The sequence below is a fragment of the Coenobita brevimanus genome, chromosome 63, assembly GCF_032717465.1.
Source record: "Coenobita brevimanus isolate Jiangsu-jjx chromosome 63, ASM3271746v2, whole genome shotgun sequence".
Taxonomy (NCBI): Eukaryota; Metazoa; Arthropoda; class Malacostraca; order Decapoda; family Coenobitidae; genus Coenobita; species Coenobita brevimanus.
In genome coordinates this window covers 37,518,109-37,536,873 of record NC_137016.1, presented here as the reverse complement: position 1 = coordinate 37,536,873, position 18,765 = coordinate 37,518,109, and the positions used below count along the sequence as shown (strand labels likewise).

Genomic DNA, 18,765 nt, shown 5'->3' with positions numbered 1-18,765 from the left:
TACGTCTAACAGTATCTTTTATCTACGAATCTATCTACCTACCTACCTATCTAGGACTACCTATCCACGTATATATCTATCTATCCACGTGCCTTCTGCAGCGCTGTCTTGGTCGTGCTCTGCAGTATGTCTAATGGTATCTTTTATCAACTTATCTATCTATCTATCCGCATATATATCTATCTATCCACGTACCTTCTGCAGTGCTGTCTTGGTTGAACTCTGCAATACGTCTAGCGGAATCTCCCTGAATGAGTACAACGTGCTTAGAACACACCCGATGAAGATGAACGTGACGAGGGTGAAGACGGCGCGAACATGACCACCCAGCATACTCCCTGAGGATAGGAGGAGGGAGAAAGTGAGTCAGTGAAGGGAGGGAGTGAGTCAGTGAGAGTGGGAGTAAGCAAGTCAATGACGGAGGGAAAAGTAAGTCAGTGAAGAAAGTGAGTCAGTGAGGGAGGGAGAATGAGTCGGTGATGGAAGGAGGAAGTGAGTCTGTGAAGGGAGAAAGTGAGTCAATGAAGGGAGAAAGTGAGTCAGTGATGGGAGGAAATGAGTCTGTGAAGGAGGGAGAAAGTCAGTAAGGGAGGGAAAAGTGAGTCAGTGTGGGAGGGAGAATGTGAGCCAGTGAAGGACGGAGAATGTGTGTCGGTGAGGGGAGAAAGTGAGTCAGGGAGACAGAAAATGTGTTAGTAAGGAAAGTCAAAGATCATGAAACATGGTGAAGAAAACAGATGAACAAGATGACGATTACGATGAAGAAAGAGATGATGATGATGATGATGATCATGATGATCATGATGATGACGAAAAATGATGATGATGATGAAGAAAAATGATGATGATGAAGAAGAAAAATGATGATGATGATACTTGCCCACCACCAGCACACTTACCGATAACCGTTACGTCCCAGTTGATACCGCCCATAACGTAGCCAAACCCGCCACCGAGACCCGCCATGATGGTGAATGTGGATAGCCCAACAGCGTGGTCCTCTGAAAAAAATAAATAAATAAATAAAAGAACGAATGAAGTAAAAAATAATAATTACACACACACACACACACACACACAAATTTGATCTATCTATACGGTCCATTACGAAAGCAAAAGTAAAGAAAAATATCTATCTCCTCTCGTGAAAGTCCCGTGGGCGAGATAACCTGAGGAGTGGGCGCCATTTCGGGATTGTTGCCAAAGCCCACCTAACTCCCAACCCGAATATGAAGCCCCTCTGATGGGATTTTGTTTGGAAAATTAATCGGGAGCTGAGACGCGCGGCTATACAGGGGCTGGGAGGGGCAAACTTTTGGGGAGGAGTTTTGCTGGGTAATCAATTTTGAGCCGGGGAAATCCCTGTTGTGGTGAGAGGCAAGGGAGACGGTGGTGCATTGGTTAGGCTGCCCATCTTGCAACAGAAAGAACCCGAGTTTGATTCCCGGACCTATCAGACTCTAGGACAAGGTCTGTTTCCCCCTTGTCCTTATTCACTCAGTAGTATACTTAATGAACTTAATGTAAAATTCACTACTTAATGAAAACTGATAGTCTGCCTTCTTCTTTTTCCTCTCTTCTTCCTCCTCTTCTCGTGTGAGGGACGTGGTGAGACAGCGCGGTGGGGTGGGGGGCGGTACGAGACTCTCTATAATATGTAAATTGTTCTACACTCTTTTAACTTTTGTCATAGCTATGGTAATTCTAGGGGGGCCATGGAACTCATCAATTATTCGCACAAATAGCCTAAATTGTCGGCTGATGTAAACATGGCCTTGATCACCGGTCTTCACAAACATCAGTAACTATAACACGCTCACCTCAACATCATTTAGCCAATACTAACAGTAACCTAACATGACAAGATACCACATCCTAATCTAACTACTGTATATACATTTATCGACATCCAACTAACCTAACACACTCTGGCCTAATTTCACCAAACGTAATCCAACCCGGCCTAAACAAACCCAGTCTAACCCAACAACCAAACCCTACCTGACCACACCCCTGCTAGAGCATACCCAATCTAACCTAACACATCACAACCTAACCTGATCACACAAATTCTAACTTAACCTATCGTAATAAATCCTCTCGTATCTTAGCCTCCTTTGACCTAACCTAAGAGGCGGTGGCTCAATCGGTAGAGAGGTGGCCTGTAGTCCTTACGGACCCAGGTTCGAATCCCGGCTGGGGCAGGGAACAGTTTAAGGATTTGAATTTCATTAAATCAGGCTTTACTGATCTACCAGAAGACCCGCCGACATGTCGTAAAAATACCCCCGCTAATACCAATACACCAGTCCTGTATGAGACAGCCCTAGCATGTATTCAATATGGACAGTGGGTGTTAGCGCCGAAGTGGTGACATGTAGAGGTGTATGGTATGTAGGAGGACTGCTGGGCCTTGATAGCAGGCTGTGAAGCCTATGCCCAGAGTCGGACACATAAAAAAAAAAAAAAAAAAAAAACTCCCCCTTATCTTAGCCCCCTTAATCTTACCTTATACACTTCTTTACCTTAGCCCCCCCCCCCTGCCACTACACACCTGGAACCGTGACGTCCAGCAGGTAAGCACGTGATGGGCTCTGGCATGCGTCTGCGTCGAAATCTAGTAGCATGGTGCCCACGATGGTGAAGAAGATGCCCCACGGGTGATTCCCCCCTCCTCCACCACCACCGCCATCACCATCACCTTCACCGCTGCCCTCTGGTGGGGAGAGGAGACGAGAGGAGAGATTAAGTGTGTGTGTGTGTGTGTGTGTGTGTGTGTGTGTGTGTGTGTGTGGAGGAAAGACTGCCCTGAGGTGGCCTGAAGACGATTTAGAGGAGATACTGCATGGAGACCTTCAGTATAGGATTTTGAGAAGGGAAATGACAGGATCATGACACATCAACAACTCCCAACAGAGATACGCGTATTAGCATGTTCCATGGTACTTAAATGTAATAATCCATATTGTCACCCTTTACACAACACCACAGCACACAAAACATAACGATACATATTGCCACTCTTTACACTACCGCACAACACACAACCCAACCACCACAGCACACAGTACAACCATCACAGCACACAACCCAACCACCACAGCACACAGCCCAACCACCACAGCACACAGCCCAACCACCACAGCACATAGCACAACCACCACAGCACAACCACTACAGCACACAGCACAACCACCACAGCACACAACCCAACCACCACAGCACGCAGCCCAACCACCACAGCTCGCAACTCAACCACCACAGCACACAGCCAACCACCACAGCACACAGCACAACCACCACAGCACACAGCCAACCACCACAGCACACAGCCAACCACCACAGCACACAGCACAACCACCACAGCACACAGCCAACCACCACAGCACACAGCCAACCACCACAGCACAGAGCACAACCACCACAGCACACAGCACGGCCAACCACCCACCGTCAGTGATAATGGTGAAGTTCTCGGGGTTGTCCATTTCGCTGACCACTTGGGTGATGGTGGTGGCGTTCAGAAAGCCCGGTTCGGTCGCTGTCATTAACTCACTCACCTGGAGAGAAGAAACAAGAGATAGACACACCTCTGGCTCACCTTCACACTCACTCATACTCCTACAGAAAGTGAGGCAGACACGTGCTTGCTCACTTTCAAACCCATTCACTCAAAAGCACACAGAAATCAGAAGTACCTGTCAATTTTAACTCACCTGAATAAATAAACAAATGCACAAGTAAAAAAGAAAATACGTCCTCATTTTCTCTAGTGGAACATATCTCTCTCTCTCTCTCACCTGTTGCGTGGTGAGCGAGGATGGTGGGGTGGGGGACGCCCAGTCATCGCCAAGTCCTATTCCCATCGCCTTCCCATTCGGCACCAACAAGAGACCTGGAGACATAAATAAAATAAATAAATAAATAAATAAATACTCAGGCTCCTATGGTTCGCTCGCAGTTGAATAAATCGCTTGGTGTCAGCTATTAGGGAATACTGGAATAAGCCCACACGTCACATTCTGCTGGAAGGTTGACACGTGTAATCGTCTGATGGATGAATGGATGGATGATTACATGGTTGGTTGTTGGATGGATGTATGGATGGTTGGATGATCAGTCTGTTTTTCTCTTCGTTTCGTGGTTGGATGGATGGTGGCTGGAGAGAGGGAAGGAATGAGGGAAGCAGATCAAACATGGAAGAAGTAAATGCGCTACAATTATTATTATTATTACTATTCTTCTTCTTTTTATTATTATTATTATTATTATTATTATTATTATTATTACTACTACTTCAAAAGCAACAGGTAAGGCCCTAGCACTCCTTGATATCTTTACGCTTCACCTCTCCTGCCTCTCTCCTCTCCCCTCCCTCTCTTTCCTTCCGGTATTACCCTTCCTCTCTTATCACCTCCTCTCCCCCTCTCTCTCTCAGCGTCATCCAAGCATCCATCCATGTAACTCTGCTCTCTCTCTCTCTCTCTCTCTCTTTCTATCCGTCAGCCAGCCAGCCACCCGCCTTTACCCAAACAACTTCACATGCTATTTTTCCAGACAGTACATCATTCTACCAGTAATCGTTTCGTTCACTCCACTTAACCTTCCATTCATCTATCCATTATTCAATTCCTCCATCTTTCCATCCATCCATCATTCCATTCCTCCAGCTATCTGTCTACCCATCCATTAGTCCTTTCCATCATCTATCATTCCATCCATCCATCCATCCATCCATCACTCTTTTCCTCCATCTCTCTCTATCCATTCATCCATCCATCATTCCTCCAATTATCTTCCTATCCATCCATCCATCCATCTTTCTTTTCCTTCCTCTATCTTTGTATCCACCCATCATTCCTTTCCTCCATCTACCTTTCTATCCATCCATTCATAAATATCCATCAACCAGTCACCTCTGTCCATCTACCCATCTACTCAACGTTACCTGCATCCATCTACCTATCCCATCCATCCATCCACCAACCCGTTCAACATTACCTCCACCCATCCATCCATCCACTCACTGTTACTTCCATCCATCCATCCATCCACTCTACGTTACCTCCATCCATCCACTCTACGTTACCTCTATCCATCCACTCAACGTTACCTGTATCCATTCATCCACCTATCCACTCTACGTTACCTGCATCAATCCATCCATCCACTCATCCACTCTACGTTACCTGCATCAATCCATCCATCCATCACTCTCCGTTATATCCATCCATCCACTCTCCGTTACCTCCATCCACCCATCCACTCAATGTTACCTGTATCAGTCCATCCCTCCACTCTGTAACCTCCATCCATCCACCTTTGCTGTATCTTCCTATCCATCCCTCTATCCACCAACCTATCCAAGCTTCCCCCTCTTCCTTTGTTCTCGCGTCCTCCTGATCCAAAAATCCTTTTACCTCTATTTTCAGTTTTATTCTTTGAGGGTCACTTTCGCAGGCGTGTGTGTGTGTGTGTGTGTGTGTGTGTGTGTGTGTGTGTGTGTGTGTGTGTGTTTCAGAGAGAGAGAGAGACAGAGACAGACAGACAGACAGAGAGATTCCCCAAACCCCCGGCTACTCGGAATCCACACACACACACACACACACACACACACACACACACTACTCCAAACTCTAAATATAGAAAAAAAAAAAAAATGCCATCTATACGAGCCAAGAACTTAAAAACACCAAAAATATCTCTCGAGTCATAAGAAAAATGAAGAGGAATGAAAAATATATATATAAAGAGTGCGATGGGAAAAAAAAAAGAAAAAAGTAGGAGGCAAATTTGAAAGAGGTGAGTGTATAGGAGTGAAAAAAATACATAAATACACAGCTGGGTTGTGTACTTCTGGATAGTGTAGTGTAGTGTAGTGTAGTGTAGTGTAGTGTAGTGAAGTGAAGTGAAGTGAGGTGTAGTGTAGTGTAGTGTAGTGTAGTGCAGTGTAGTGTAGTGTAGTGTTGTGAAGTGTGGTGTGGTGTAGTGTAGTGTAGTGTAGTGTAGTGTAGTGTTTTGTAGTGTAGTGAGGTGAAGTGAAGTGTAATGTAGGGTTGAGTAGCGTAGAGCAGTGTGATACTGAGATGTACTGTCAGTTTATGTAGTATGAGCTGTATAGGTAAACAGTGTGTAGTGTCAGCACAGTGTGAGTTTATGTGGTGTAGTGTAGGTGTAAAGTAGTGTAGTGCAGTGCAGTGTAGTGTAGTGTAGTGTAGTGTAGTGTAGTGTAGTGTAGTGTGAGTTAGTATAGTGGCAGTGCGTCTTCGGCCTGTACAAGGAAACTCACTCAAAGCCCCAGAGGAGGTGATGAGGAGTGAGCCGGGAGGAGAGAGGAGGAAGGAGAGGAGAGGAGGAGGGGAAGGAGAGGGTGGGGAGAAGAGAGGAGAGAAGGAGGGAAAGGGGTGAGAGGGAAGAGGAGAGGAGAGGAGAAGGGGAGGGTAAGGGGAGCGAGCGGAGAGGGGAGGAGAAAAGGAGGGGAAGGGGAGGGAGAGGATAGAAGGAAGGGAAGGGGAGGGAGGGGAAACGAGGAGAGGGAGGAGGGGAATCTGAGGGAAGATGGAAGGAGAAAACTATTGTAAGAAAGGGAAGAGGGGTAGAAGGGAATGGGCAAAGGGGAAGGGGAGAAAAGTAGGGAAGGGAAGGAAGGAGGAAGGAAAAGTGAGGGAGAGATAGGAAAGAAGGGAAGGGGAGAGAGGGGGAAGGAAACATGATGGGGAGGGGTAGGAAAGTAGGGTAGGGAAGAGAGGAGGAGGGAAAAGTGAGGGGGAGGGGGAGGAGAGGAAGGAAGGCATGGGAGGAGGAAGGAAAAGTGAGGTAAAAGGGGCTGACGAGAATATATGAAAAGTAAAAGGTACAAAAAACTGATTATGACAAAAAATGACACACACACACACACACACACACACACACACACACACACACACACACACACACACAAGGAAAATGAAAGCTGGTATACTGGAGATGGAAGAGAAGGTAAAAACTGGGAAGAAGGAAGGATAGAAAAGGGGAATGGGAAGGCTCAGTCAAAAATGGGAATGGGAGCTGAATGAGGGAAAGATGAAGTGAGGGACTGAGAGGAGGAGGAAGCAGAAGGGGAGGGGAGGAGAAAGAGGTGAAGAGCAGAGCAGGTAAGGGAAGGGAAAGAGCGAAGGGAAGAAAAAGTGAGTGAGAGAAGAGTGGGAGAGAAGGGAAGGAAATGGGGAAGGACGGAGGGAGGGGAAAGAAATAACTGAAGGAATATAAGATGGAATAAAAAAAAATAAAAAAAAAAAATCTAAGGAAACAAATAAGAGTTACCGGAATAAAAACAGCGCAAGAAAAAAATCGAGAAAAAAGGGTAAATCAAAGGGAGTCCGGGAAAGTCAGAGAAGGTAAATAAAAAATAAATAAAAGGGAGTGAGAAACAGGCAGAAAAATGAGAGGACCATGGAGTTCATTTGCAAAGAGTGGGGCAAAAGGTGTGAAGAGAGGGATGGAGAAAAGACGATAAAGAAAGAGGGAGGGAGGGAGAGGAGGCGTGAAAGAAAGGATTACCCGAGAATGGAGGTCATAAAGTGATGAAAGAGGGGGGGGGTGAAGGACGGGAGATGCAATAAAAAACAAGAAAATCCAAAATACGAGTATATAACGGCGTGCATCATAATAATGGCATTTTTTATGGACCTGGTGTTGGAATAGGAGGCTTTCACGTGGCGACTCTGATATGGGGGTGGTGGAGCTGCCCGATTAGCTATACACACATACCTCAACTCCCTATCCCCAAAAGGAGGATTGTGGACTTCCGGAGTAGAGCAAGTTTAGCACGTAGTCCACCGGGTTCGCATTTCAGATACACCTACCTGTAAGGCTATAACATCAACTACTACTACTACTGCTACTACTGACTTGGAAAATTTCGTTAACTACTACTGACTCTGGAGATTTCATTAAGACCTCTTAGTTAACGATTTATTCTGAACATTACACATCAATATCCTCTTGTATTTTAATTTTGCAAACAATGCCAATCTTAAAACGATATAAAAAAGGATAATGTTAAGTTGTAATATGCATAAAAGTACTATAGAGGGGAGCATTACCAACCAACCTGCCAAAAACAAAAACTGTAGGACAAAAAAAAAAAAAAAAAACAAAAAAAACAATCTGGGATAAAAAAAACAAAGCGACCGAAGTCCATCTATTTCCCACCACCACAACAAAGCCACTCACCGAGGATAATACCAATGGCTCGGGCGATGGATTTCCCGCCAAAAACAACGCCCCTTAGCGAGGATGACATCGATTCCGGGGAGCGGCGATATTCTCCAGCCACAACAAAGCCACTCAATAAGGATAATACCAATACCGCAAGAGTTATTTCCCAGCCCAAGCAACGCCACTCAGTAAGGATAATACCAATACCGCAAGAGTTAGCCCAAACACCACCACTCAGCGAGGATAATACCAACACAGCGGGCGTTATTTCCCAGTGAAAACAATGCCACTAAGGACAATACCAACAGGTCAGGCGATACTACATTACACACTCACCTAGGATAATGCCGATGGAAAGGAGTATGATGAAGGGGCGCCGACGACCGAGCTTGGACCTGCAGTTATCCGATAGAGAGCCGAGGATGGGCGTGAGGAAGAAGCCGATGAAGGGACTGAGGCACCAGATGAGCGTCATGTGGCGGTGACTGACGCCGATCTGAAGGAGGGTTGGCGAAACAAAGGCGGTCTCGGCGGCGTAGCAGAACTCGATGCCCATCACCGCGGCGGATATACGCACCATCTCCAGCCGGGTCTTGCGTCTGAAGGGAAGAAAAAAGTTGAGAGAGAGAGAGAGATGGTATTATGCTAGAGCTGAGAGGCCACATAGAGGAACCTGGCGTTGAATGCTGTCTCCCCCACCCCTCACACCCTTCCTCTCACCCTCCTTCACCCCTCCCCTTTCTCACCTCACACCCACGCCCTAAACCATCTTTTCACCCCTCTCTTACATCACCCTGCCTCTCCCCTCTCTTACTGTCATCCCCCTTTCACCCAGTCTTCTTTACCACTCCCGTCTTACACCTCTCTCTCGCCTCTTCCCTACCCCATCCCTCCTCTTCATTCTTCCGTGCCTAACAAATACAACAAATTGCTAAGGAAAAGGTATTAGGGAGTTTCCTTCGCTGACGAGAATACCGCCCTTTCTCACCTTAATCCTGCTTCTCTAACTTGCAAGCTCAACACTTCCTCGTTTCGTTTCATTCTTTCCTGTCCTGCCTCATCCTTCCTTTCCTAATACTGCTTCAACTTGTACCCTTGTTTCATCTATTCCAGTTTCACCTGCCACCTAGCAAAGTCCCTTCTTGAAGCTCAGCCTCTGCCTTATCCAATCCCTCCCTCAAACCCTCTCTGCCTCACCCCACCCACACCTACCTCACCCCAGCCCTGCCTCACCCTGTCTACCTTCTGCCTCACCTCTCTCGTCTCAACTTGGAATTGAACTGTCTCCTTCCTCGCTCCTCTTCTTCGTGTTCATTTTTAGCTCTTTTTTTCTTTTTGCAGTCTCTCTCCATCTCTTCCCATCTTCAATCTCTCTCTCTTCCTCTATTCTCCTCTTCCCTATGCCTTTCTCCAATTTTTACCTCCTCTTCCCCCTCCACCCCTCTTCCTCTTATCCTTCGCTCATCTCTCTCTCTCTCTCTCATTCCTCTTCTTTCCGTTTTCTTCCTCCCTTCTTTCTCTATCTCTTCTCTTCGTTGCTTCTCTCCTCTCTAGCTCTTTCCTCCCCTATCCCTTTTTCCTTCATCTCTTTTTTTCTCTCCTCCCTCTCCCTTTTCCTCCTCACTTCCTCCCTTCTCTGCTCCCCCTTCTCCTTTCCCTCTTTCCCTTTTCTCTCCTTATTCCTCCTCCCTTCTCTGCTCCTCCTCCTCCTTTCCCTCCCACTTTCTCTCCTTCCTCCATAAATCCTTCCATCCCTCATTAGTGTCTTCAAAAACATCTATCTTTTCTTCCCACCTCTTCACTTTTCCTTCGATTCTCTCTCTCTCTCTCTCTCTCTCAAAAAATCCGTGTTTCTCCTGGCTTTATTTTCCTTTGCTCTCTCTCTCTCTCTCTCTCTCCCTAAAAATTCGTTTCTCCTTACTTCATTTTCCTTTGCTCTCCCCATCTCTCTCTCATTACTCTCCCCCCCAATTCTTGTTTTCCTCCCCACCTCTCCACTTTTAACCCCCCACTTTAATAACCTCTCCCCATTTTTACAGCCACTCAGTATTACAATAATTTTACAAACACATTCCAAGTCATCTTCCCACATATATTTAGCGGGTCTGGTAAGAAAGGGGAAATTTTACTGAAAGTAGTGTTATTAATTTTCAGTCTTGTTTTTTGTCTTTTTGTTATTATCTTTTTCTTCGAGTTTCTGTTCTCTCTCTCTCTCTCTCTCTCCCCTGTGTGTGTGTGTGTGTGTGTGTGTGTGTGTGTGTGTGTGTGTGTGTGTGTGTTTAATCTCGATGGTTCACTGACTCTGTACATCCCATATATATTCAGTGATAACACCCCCCCCTCATCTCATCTCTCTCTCTCTCTCTTATCTTATCTTGGTCTTTTTTCTTTTGATGTTCTTTCCCGGTCTTTCCTCTTCTCTCTGTTTTTTCCTCTTGTAGAAGACAGAGTAAAAAGTGAGTGGGTGCAAGTAAAATGGAAAAGTGAGTGAGCGAGCGAGGGGAAAACAGGTGTGAGAGAGATGTGAGGAAGTGGAGTGAGCGAAATAAGGAAGTGAGAGTGAAGTGAGCGAAGAGTGAAAAGGAGATAAGGAAGTGGGAGAGTGGAGTGAGCGAAGAGTGAGTGAGAAAGGGAAGTGGGAGAGTGGCGTGTGCGAAGTGAGTGAGAAAGGGAAGTGGGAGAGTGGCGTGTGCGAAGAGTGAGTGAGAAGGGGAAGTGAGAGGTGGAATGAAGGAGTGAGCAGGGGTCAAAGTAGGTGAGTAAGTGAGAAAGTGAGTGAGACTATTACCACAGGTCAACAATGGCGCTGTATCTTGCTGACTCAGGCTCTCTCTCTCACTCTCTCTCTCTCTAAGTACCAACATTACTACCTCTCCCTCTCAGTCTCTCAGCTACCAATATTTCCATCACAACACGCACTACCATTAGCATAAGCCTCTCCTACTACTACTACTACTATTATTATTGCTACTACTACTACTACTATTATCAGAAACATCACTACGACCACAATTACAAATACTGTCCCTAAAATATCGTACCTACCACAACTAACTACCACTGCTACAACAGCTACCACAATCAGTCCTACCACAACTACTATCATTCACCACCACCTTCATCATAACCACAACTACCACCATCACCACCTTTCGTCTTTCTATGAGAGAGAGAGAGAGAGAGAGAGAGAGAGAGAGAATCAGCTGTAATGCATATTCATCTCCCCTTTCTCGACCCCTCTCCCCCCAGCCCACTCTCTCTCCCTCCCCCCCTCTCTCTCTCTCCTCTACGCAAAGAAGCCATATTTGGGTGTTAGGAGGGGGAGATAAAAGTGTGTGTGTGTGTGTGTGTGTGTGTGTGTGTGTGTGTGTGTGTGTGTGTGTGTGTGTGTGTGTGTGTGTGTGTGTGTGTGGTTGTTTCACGCACGCTGCCCCACTTAATAACTCCCCCACCCAATCACACGGAAGGGGGGGGGGGATGTACGGGAGGGGGGGAAAGAGGGAGAGAGAGAGGAAGATAGGGGGAGTGGGAGAGGAAAGGCAAAGAGGGAGGAAGAGGGGGGAGGAGGAGGTGGGGGATGCGGGGGGAGAGAGAGAGAGAGAGAGAGAGAGATTAAACCACGACCCACATACAACAAATAAGATAAACTTTGATTGGCTATATACGGGGAGGGGAGGGGAGGAGAGAGGGGAGGGAGGGGTACGGAGACGAAGGGAGGGGAAAAAAAAAGGAGAGAAAAAAAAAAAAAGAGAATGAAGAGAGGGATGAAGGAATAGATAGATGTGGGAAACAGGAAAAGAGAGGAGGAAAAGGGGGAAATGAGGCGGAGGAGGCAGAAAGAAGAGAGAGAGGGGTAATAAGAAAAGGGAGAGGGAAGAAATGGGGAGGAGGAAATGTGAGGAATGAGGGAGGAAAGAAAAGCACGGAGGGAAAAAGAGGGGAAACAGGAGGAAACGATGAAGAAAGGAAGATGAGGAGTGAAGAAACAGGAGGAGGATGGTGAATGGAAGGAAAGTGAACAAAGGAAAATGAAAGGAGGAAGAAAAGTGAGAAAACAGACAAGAGAGAGAGAGAGAGAGAGAGAGAGAAGGGAGGGTAAGAGGAAGAGCAAACTGCTGGATGAAGGGAGAAAAGAAAGGGAATGGAGAGAGGGGATAGGGAAGATGGAAGAGAGAGAGACGGTGGGAGGCAGAAGAGGAAAAAAATGGTCAGAGGTTAGAAAATGATAACTGAAGAGCAAAGTGGACGACAACAAATTAAAACTCTCTCTCTCTCTTTCTCTCTCTCTCTAAAACATTTACCCCTCCTTGCAAATTCAGTCAAGCTCCTCAGAATATCATCTCAGCAAGGAAGTTCCCCCCTTGATTAACTTATACCGAAATACTTAAGTTCTTTTATCCTTACGTTATATCTTCGCTAGGTTTAATAAAATGGAATAAAATTAGCAAGAAGAAATGAAAATGAGATAATTGAGCAAGGATGGTTAAAAGTTCATGTTGAAATACCACCGTCTAATTAACAGCGCTGAAAGGTCTCAAGGGGAGGAGGAGGAGGGGAAGGAGGGAAAAAGGGAGAGGAAAGGAAAGGTGAGGTGAAGAGAGGAGGGAAAAGGGAGGCAAGGGAAATGGCGAGAAGAGGACACGGGAGGAGAGGAACGGAAAAAGGAAGGAAAGGAAAGTGGAGGTAAGAAAAGAAACTGAGAGATGCGATTTCCGATGAGGGGGAAGGGAAACGAGGAAAAGAAATTGAGATTAGAAAGGGAGACAAGGGGAAATGAGAAAGGGGAAATGGAAAGGAAGAGAAGGGACAGAAAAAATGAGATGAGATGAGAGGTGAAGGATGATGCTAAAGAGAGGAAAACTGGGGGAAAGAGGAGAGAGGAAATGAAAACGAAGAGGAGAGGAAAGTAAAGGTGAGAGGAGAGGGAAGGTGAAAGATGATGGTGATGATGATGGAGTGGGATGCGGGCAGTGAATATGGCACCCAGAATACCTGTCACAAACGAATGATAAATAAGGAAAGGGTCCTAACAGGTGAAATCAGACTAGAGGTAATACAGGTGATCCCAGATGAGGAAAGGTGACCCAGGTACGCGTGGTTGGAGTCACTTACCGCCTCTCCTGGGCCTTCGTTACCACACCACCACACACCAACCAGTAACTACACTCAATTTACATTCACTTGACGGAACAGGGCTAATCACAACTTAAATACCAATACACACATCGGGGAATTATTGTCAGTCTGTTTACACTTGAACTGGGAAACTTCATATCTTAAATACCACTACACACCAAACCTTAACTATAATTGGTTTGTTCTCATCTAAAGGAAATGGGCCAATCTCAACTTAAATACCAAGTGATGAGCCCTAGTTATTGAGGTAAGAATGAGTCTCCTTGGTCACTAGCCAAATCAACCCTCCCATCCGATTACACGTGACTATCAACTAAGCTGCTAGGTTATAGGTATCTTTGTCAGTTTAGAAGATGGGAAAAGGGGAGGGGATGCGGGGAAAACAGAGGTGGGGAAGGGGAATATTGGCAGAGAAGGGGGGGTGAGGATGGGTGAAAAGAAGAGAGCGGAGGAGAGGTGGGGAAGGAGGCAGATGGAGTGGAAGATGAGAGGAACGGAAGAGGAGATGAGGTGAGGGCACTAAAGCAGAGAGGAAAGGGAAGGAATGGCGAGAACGAAAGGAAGGAAGGGACGACATGGGAAGAAAGGTGAGAGGGAAGGGGAAGTGAAGTGGGGCGACAGAGGGAAGAGGAAGGAGAGGAGGAGGGAGGCGGCGTGGGAGGAAACGTGAAGAGTCGTGAGGAAGTGAGGGGAGAAATTGGACCCCCTTCCATCTTCATTTTCCCTTTTCCTTCTATCTTTCTTCGCTTCCTCCTTCCAGTTTTCTCACTCCTTCCTTTCTTCCACCCTTCATTTCTTTCTCCCTCTCACACTTATTCCATCATCCTTCTTTCCTTCCATTTTCACTTCTTCCTTCCCTCATCTCTTCCATTTTCCCTCCTTTCATCCTTTCTTCACTCTTTTCTTTCACACACACACACACACACACACACACACACACACACACACACACACACACACACACACAGTGCTAAGGAAAAGGTCAAGTCTCTGTACTTGTGTGTAATTGTTTTCCTCTCGCGTCTGTCTCCCACAATAACCTTTCTTTTTTTTCCCCACCTTATGTATTTGTGATGATGATGATAATGATTTGCTACTATCTAATGTACCAGTAGTGAGAGAGAGAGAGAGAGAGAGAGAGGGGGGGGGATTTCACGCTAGCTCTACCTTTAATATGCTCACTGTGAGTTGGCCTCTATTTTATTAAACTTACCTCGGCTTTGTATATGTGGGGAGGGAGGGACAGGGAGAGAAAGGGAAGGGGAGGGGAGAGTGGGGAAGAGGAGGCAGGGAGGGAGGGGAAGAGAGAGTATGAAGTGAGGAGAGAGGAGTGAGTGGGGAAGAGGAAAAAGGATGAGAGGGGGAGAGAGAGAGGAGAAGGAGAGGGTAAATGGTTGGGAAGAGGAGGCAGAGAGAGAGGAGAGGAGAGAAGAGGGACGCAGAGAGGAGACAGTGGGGGAGACGAGCAGAGAGGGAGAGGAGAGGAGAAGGTTTGATCCTGCAATGGGCCACATACTAAACGCAATGAAAAACTGTAAAGGTAAAAGAGATGGCGCTAGTGGGAGTATATAACAGTAGGCCTATAAAACGCGTAAACAAGGATTAGGTTAACAATTAGGTGCCCTTCTGTCTTGTGTGTTGCGGGAACGGCTCAGTCTGCTGGTGAGGGGAAACAGACATTCTAGCTGCACCGTGAAAAAGTTAATCCACAGTGGCCGAAAAAAAGTTACTAAAAATTATGTAAAGGGTCATGGGAAATAGAAAATGACACAGGGTACACACTGGTAAAGCTGACAGAGCCTTTATTGCAACACACGAAAACTGCAACTCAATTTTTGTGGTGCAGGGACGGCCCAACGTTACAGATGGTACCCTACATCATTCTGCACTTCCCATAATCCTTTTCACACTCTTAAGGGTCTGTTTTTAAGTCCATTGATTGGTTAGTAAGTCAGAGAGATGGCCAAGAAATCTTCGCTCCTTAAAATAGAAATTAAAGCCGTTCCCGCAGTACACAAGAATGGACAGCGCTATATCTGGACAACCCTGGACATCAACTAACCTGTATATATGGGAGAAGTCGTCGGTCTCGCCCTTGTTGAGGTTGGAGATGGCCTTGTCCCTGATGTGTCCAACCTTGGTGCCCGTGGTCTCCTTCAGCTGGTGTAGGGTCCCCGCCGCCCCCGCCTCCCGCACCGTGCCCCACTTCTCCTTCAGGTAGTTTTTGAAGACGTGAAGCCCGCCCGTGTACGAGGCCACTTTCTCCTCCATTTTAATTTTTTTTACTTATATCTACCGTTATCGTATACGTAAAGGCTTAATAATCCCTCGCCTTTTTGAGAGACTGGTTGTTTCTGCACCCGTTTGTTATCGCTTTTTTCTACTTCATTTTATAGCCTTTCTCACCTATTTACTGACTGGTTATTATATCTTTCATCTACTCATTCATTATAGTTCTTTCTCTTGATACTGACTGATACACTTGCTTTAAAAAGGGGTTTAGAATTGATATCGTAAAGCCAGATAATGTTGCTAGTAATAAGCTGTATACCGGAAGTGTACTGCAATCACACGTATGGTAGATAATGTTGCAGGTGAAGTGTCTGTATGCATCAAATAGGCTATACAGGTATGGTGTAACCTATGACCTGGGTCTTTAATGGCATACAGTAATTTATGTCGGTGTATAGCTATTAAGTTATCTGTATTGCCGCTGAAACAAATGACGATCACAACTAAACCGTGTGTATTGCAATTAACTTGAACCGTCTATGTTCAGTATACGGCAACTGAATCACCTGTACATTGCAGTTATTTATATCTATCACACTTAAACCATCTGTGTATCGCAATTAAACAGTTTATCTATTGCATTTAAACCGTCTTACAACTGCAATTTGACCACCTACACACTGCAATGAAACCGTCTGTATATTGCAAGTAAATCGTATGCAGCTGATTCTGTTTGTGGGATAGAATCTGTATGATGACTGTGACGATATGGTTAAGAGGAAGATTAGCAGGATTTCATTATGTTTGCGCTGTTCACGTTTATAATTGCTGTTATTTTTTTACTTCCTGTGTCTTTTATCAGTCCTCTCTTTTTCTTGTGACTGTCCTTTTCTTCATACGTACCTTATCCTTGTCTTCCAATTGTAAATCTTTATTTTCTTTAAGGTCCTTTCTTTTTTATCTTGGGTCTATTTCAGTTCTTATTAATCTAGCTATGGTATTCTCCTTTTCTCCTGTTTTTCTTCTATAGTTTCTCTATGCATTTCTCTCTCTCTCTCTCTCTCTCTCTTACACCTGTTTTTATTCGTACCTCAGTCTTTATTCAAGATATATTTCACTCTCCGTATTCCCTCTCTTGTGTCTTTTTTTCTCTTGTATATATTTATTCTGTATTCTTTCTCATCTGTCGGTACTTCTTCTCTCTATTTCTCCAACATATTCTTTCCTTGTCTTTCTTGTTCTTTCTCCGTTCCTCTCCTTGAGTTCTCCTCTTCCTCTATGTGGTCTCCCCGCCTTCTACGTCTTTTCTCCTTGTGTCTTCTTTCTCCCTCTGTGACCTTTCCTCTCCTCGTGTCCTCCTCCTCCTCCTCCTCTTCTAAGCAATCTCCTCTTCGTCTCTTAGCTTCTACTCTTCGCCTATCCTTTCCTCTTTCCTTCCTGTTTCCTGTTTGCTTCTTCTACGTCCTTTTCTTCTACTGGTTGATCTTGTACTTCAACTTCCTTTATTCTGTCTTTTTTCCTTGTTGTTTCCTCTTCCCAGTGTTTTTATTTCCTTCAACTCTTTTCCAGTGTTTTTTTTTTTCCAGCTCTTTTCCTGTGCTCTCTTCTTTCAGCTCTTTTCCTGTGCTCTTTTTTTTTTTTCAGCTCTTTTCCTGACTCTCTAATCTTTTCCTTTCGATATTTAGGACGCCTCAGTCAGCAAAATAGCTGTGCCAACGAGTATGGGTTCGATCCCGAGAAGTGACTGGAACTTTTTCGACTATAATGCTACCTGGGGAAGTAGGCTGGCCATCTACCCATAAATATACAGGATCACAGCAGCCTAGCCTCGGGACCCTACACCTCTCTCTCTCTTTCCTTTTTCGTGTTTATATTTTATCCTTTACGGTAAATTTTCCTCTTTTCTATAATTCTGCATAATTTACCTCCATTTTCTTTCACCCCTTCTTTTCTTTTCTTTTTTTATCTCCCTTGCCTATTCCACTGCTTTCACTCAACCTTTGTGTTATCACTCTATTTCCTTATCTTTCGTTTGATGCCATTCGTACGCCAGATCTTTACGAATCAGTCTCTCTTCCTTTCAGTCACTCAAAACCATTTCATTACACAAGTTTCTATCATATTCTGTCCACACCAACTGAAAAATTGCCAACACAACTGAACTTTGCTTTTACCCGCCTGAGCTGGGCATCAAATATTTCAAAGTCTTCTGCTTTTTCCTTCTTTTCACTAAGCGTCGCTCAGACTGTCTTTTATTCTCAGGTTTTCAATGATACTCTGAAATATTAACCTTTTTGGCTGTCAATTACGGAGTTTTTTTATATTACTTCAGCCAATATCACACGAACTTATTATATTCAGAAAGAAATACTAAGTGGTCGTCGCTCAAAACTGTCTTTCAGCCTCACAGTTTCACATACATTCACCAAAATATCAGGTTCCTGGAAATTATAAACTCTGCATTATATTCCCGCTAGACAGACCATTTTTCCATGTCCAAAACGTCAAACACCAAACACTGTCAACGTAATAGCCAATAACAGAAAACTTCGGAGTGTATCGAGCAAGTTTTCAGCAGTCAATCGTAGCAAGATACGCTCACTTTAGCACCGGATCTTCCAACTTCGTAATTTTATACAACAAACGATTTTTTATACAGTAGAGACACTCACTTCACCCCCAAAACTTTAAGACACGCCACATTTCCTGTCATATTAACTCACCCGCCACGATAATGGCTTATAAGTGAAGCATTTTTGGAGGAGTATGTGCGGGCGTCACTTTTTACTTGCGTTACCCATTATAAATAATTGCCTGGCGCGTTTTCTGTGAAGTCTTGGTGAGGCGTGAAGGGCTGGCGACTTCCTGGAAATAGAGAAAAAAGAAAGCTGTTTATGTCAGTTGTGTTTTTAGTGTAAGTTTGAGGTAATGACAGTAAAATTGAAAATAAAGGTACACAGACAGACAGACAAACAAACATATACGAATGGGTAGATAGATACACTCGTAAATAGATAATTCTCTCTCTCGTATTCCCCACATACCTTAGTTGTCCAGATCTTTTAATCCTGAGAGAGAGAGAGAGAGAGAGAGAGAGAGAGAGAGAGAGAGAGAGAGAGAGAGAGAATAGTATCCCTTGAAATGTTCCATATTTCCATTCACTCGTCAGTCAAACCTTCCAACATTCCCCTTCGGCCT

At 45.0% G+C, this 18,765-nt stretch overlaps 1 protein-coding gene across 2 annotated transcripts in view; it reads right to left on the bottom strand.

Annotated features, from left to right (window-relative positions):
• LOC145404330 (membrane-associated transporter protein-like) overlaps positions 1-15,606 on the bottom strand; it is a 32,134-nt gene extending 16,528 nt beyond the window's left edge. For both annotated transcript variants that reach the window (XM_080275849.1, XM_080275850.1), the window contains exons 1-7: positions 15,398-15,606; positions 8,536-8,798; positions 3,801-3,895; positions 3,452-3,560; positions 2,555-2,716; positions 900-1,001; positions 196-338 (exon numbers count right to left, since the gene is read on the bottom strand). In XM_080275849.1, the coding sequence (XP_080131975.1) occupies positions 196-338; positions 900-1,001; positions 2,555-2,716; positions 3,452-3,560; positions 3,801-3,895; positions 8,536-8,798; positions 15,398-15,606 (1,083 nt within the window). The remainder of the gene's footprint in view (positions 1-195; positions 339-899; positions 1,002-2,554; positions 2,717-3,451; positions 3,561-3,800; positions 3,896-8,535; positions 8,799-15,397) is intronic.
• Positions 15,607-18,765: the final 3,159 nt, after the last annotated feature.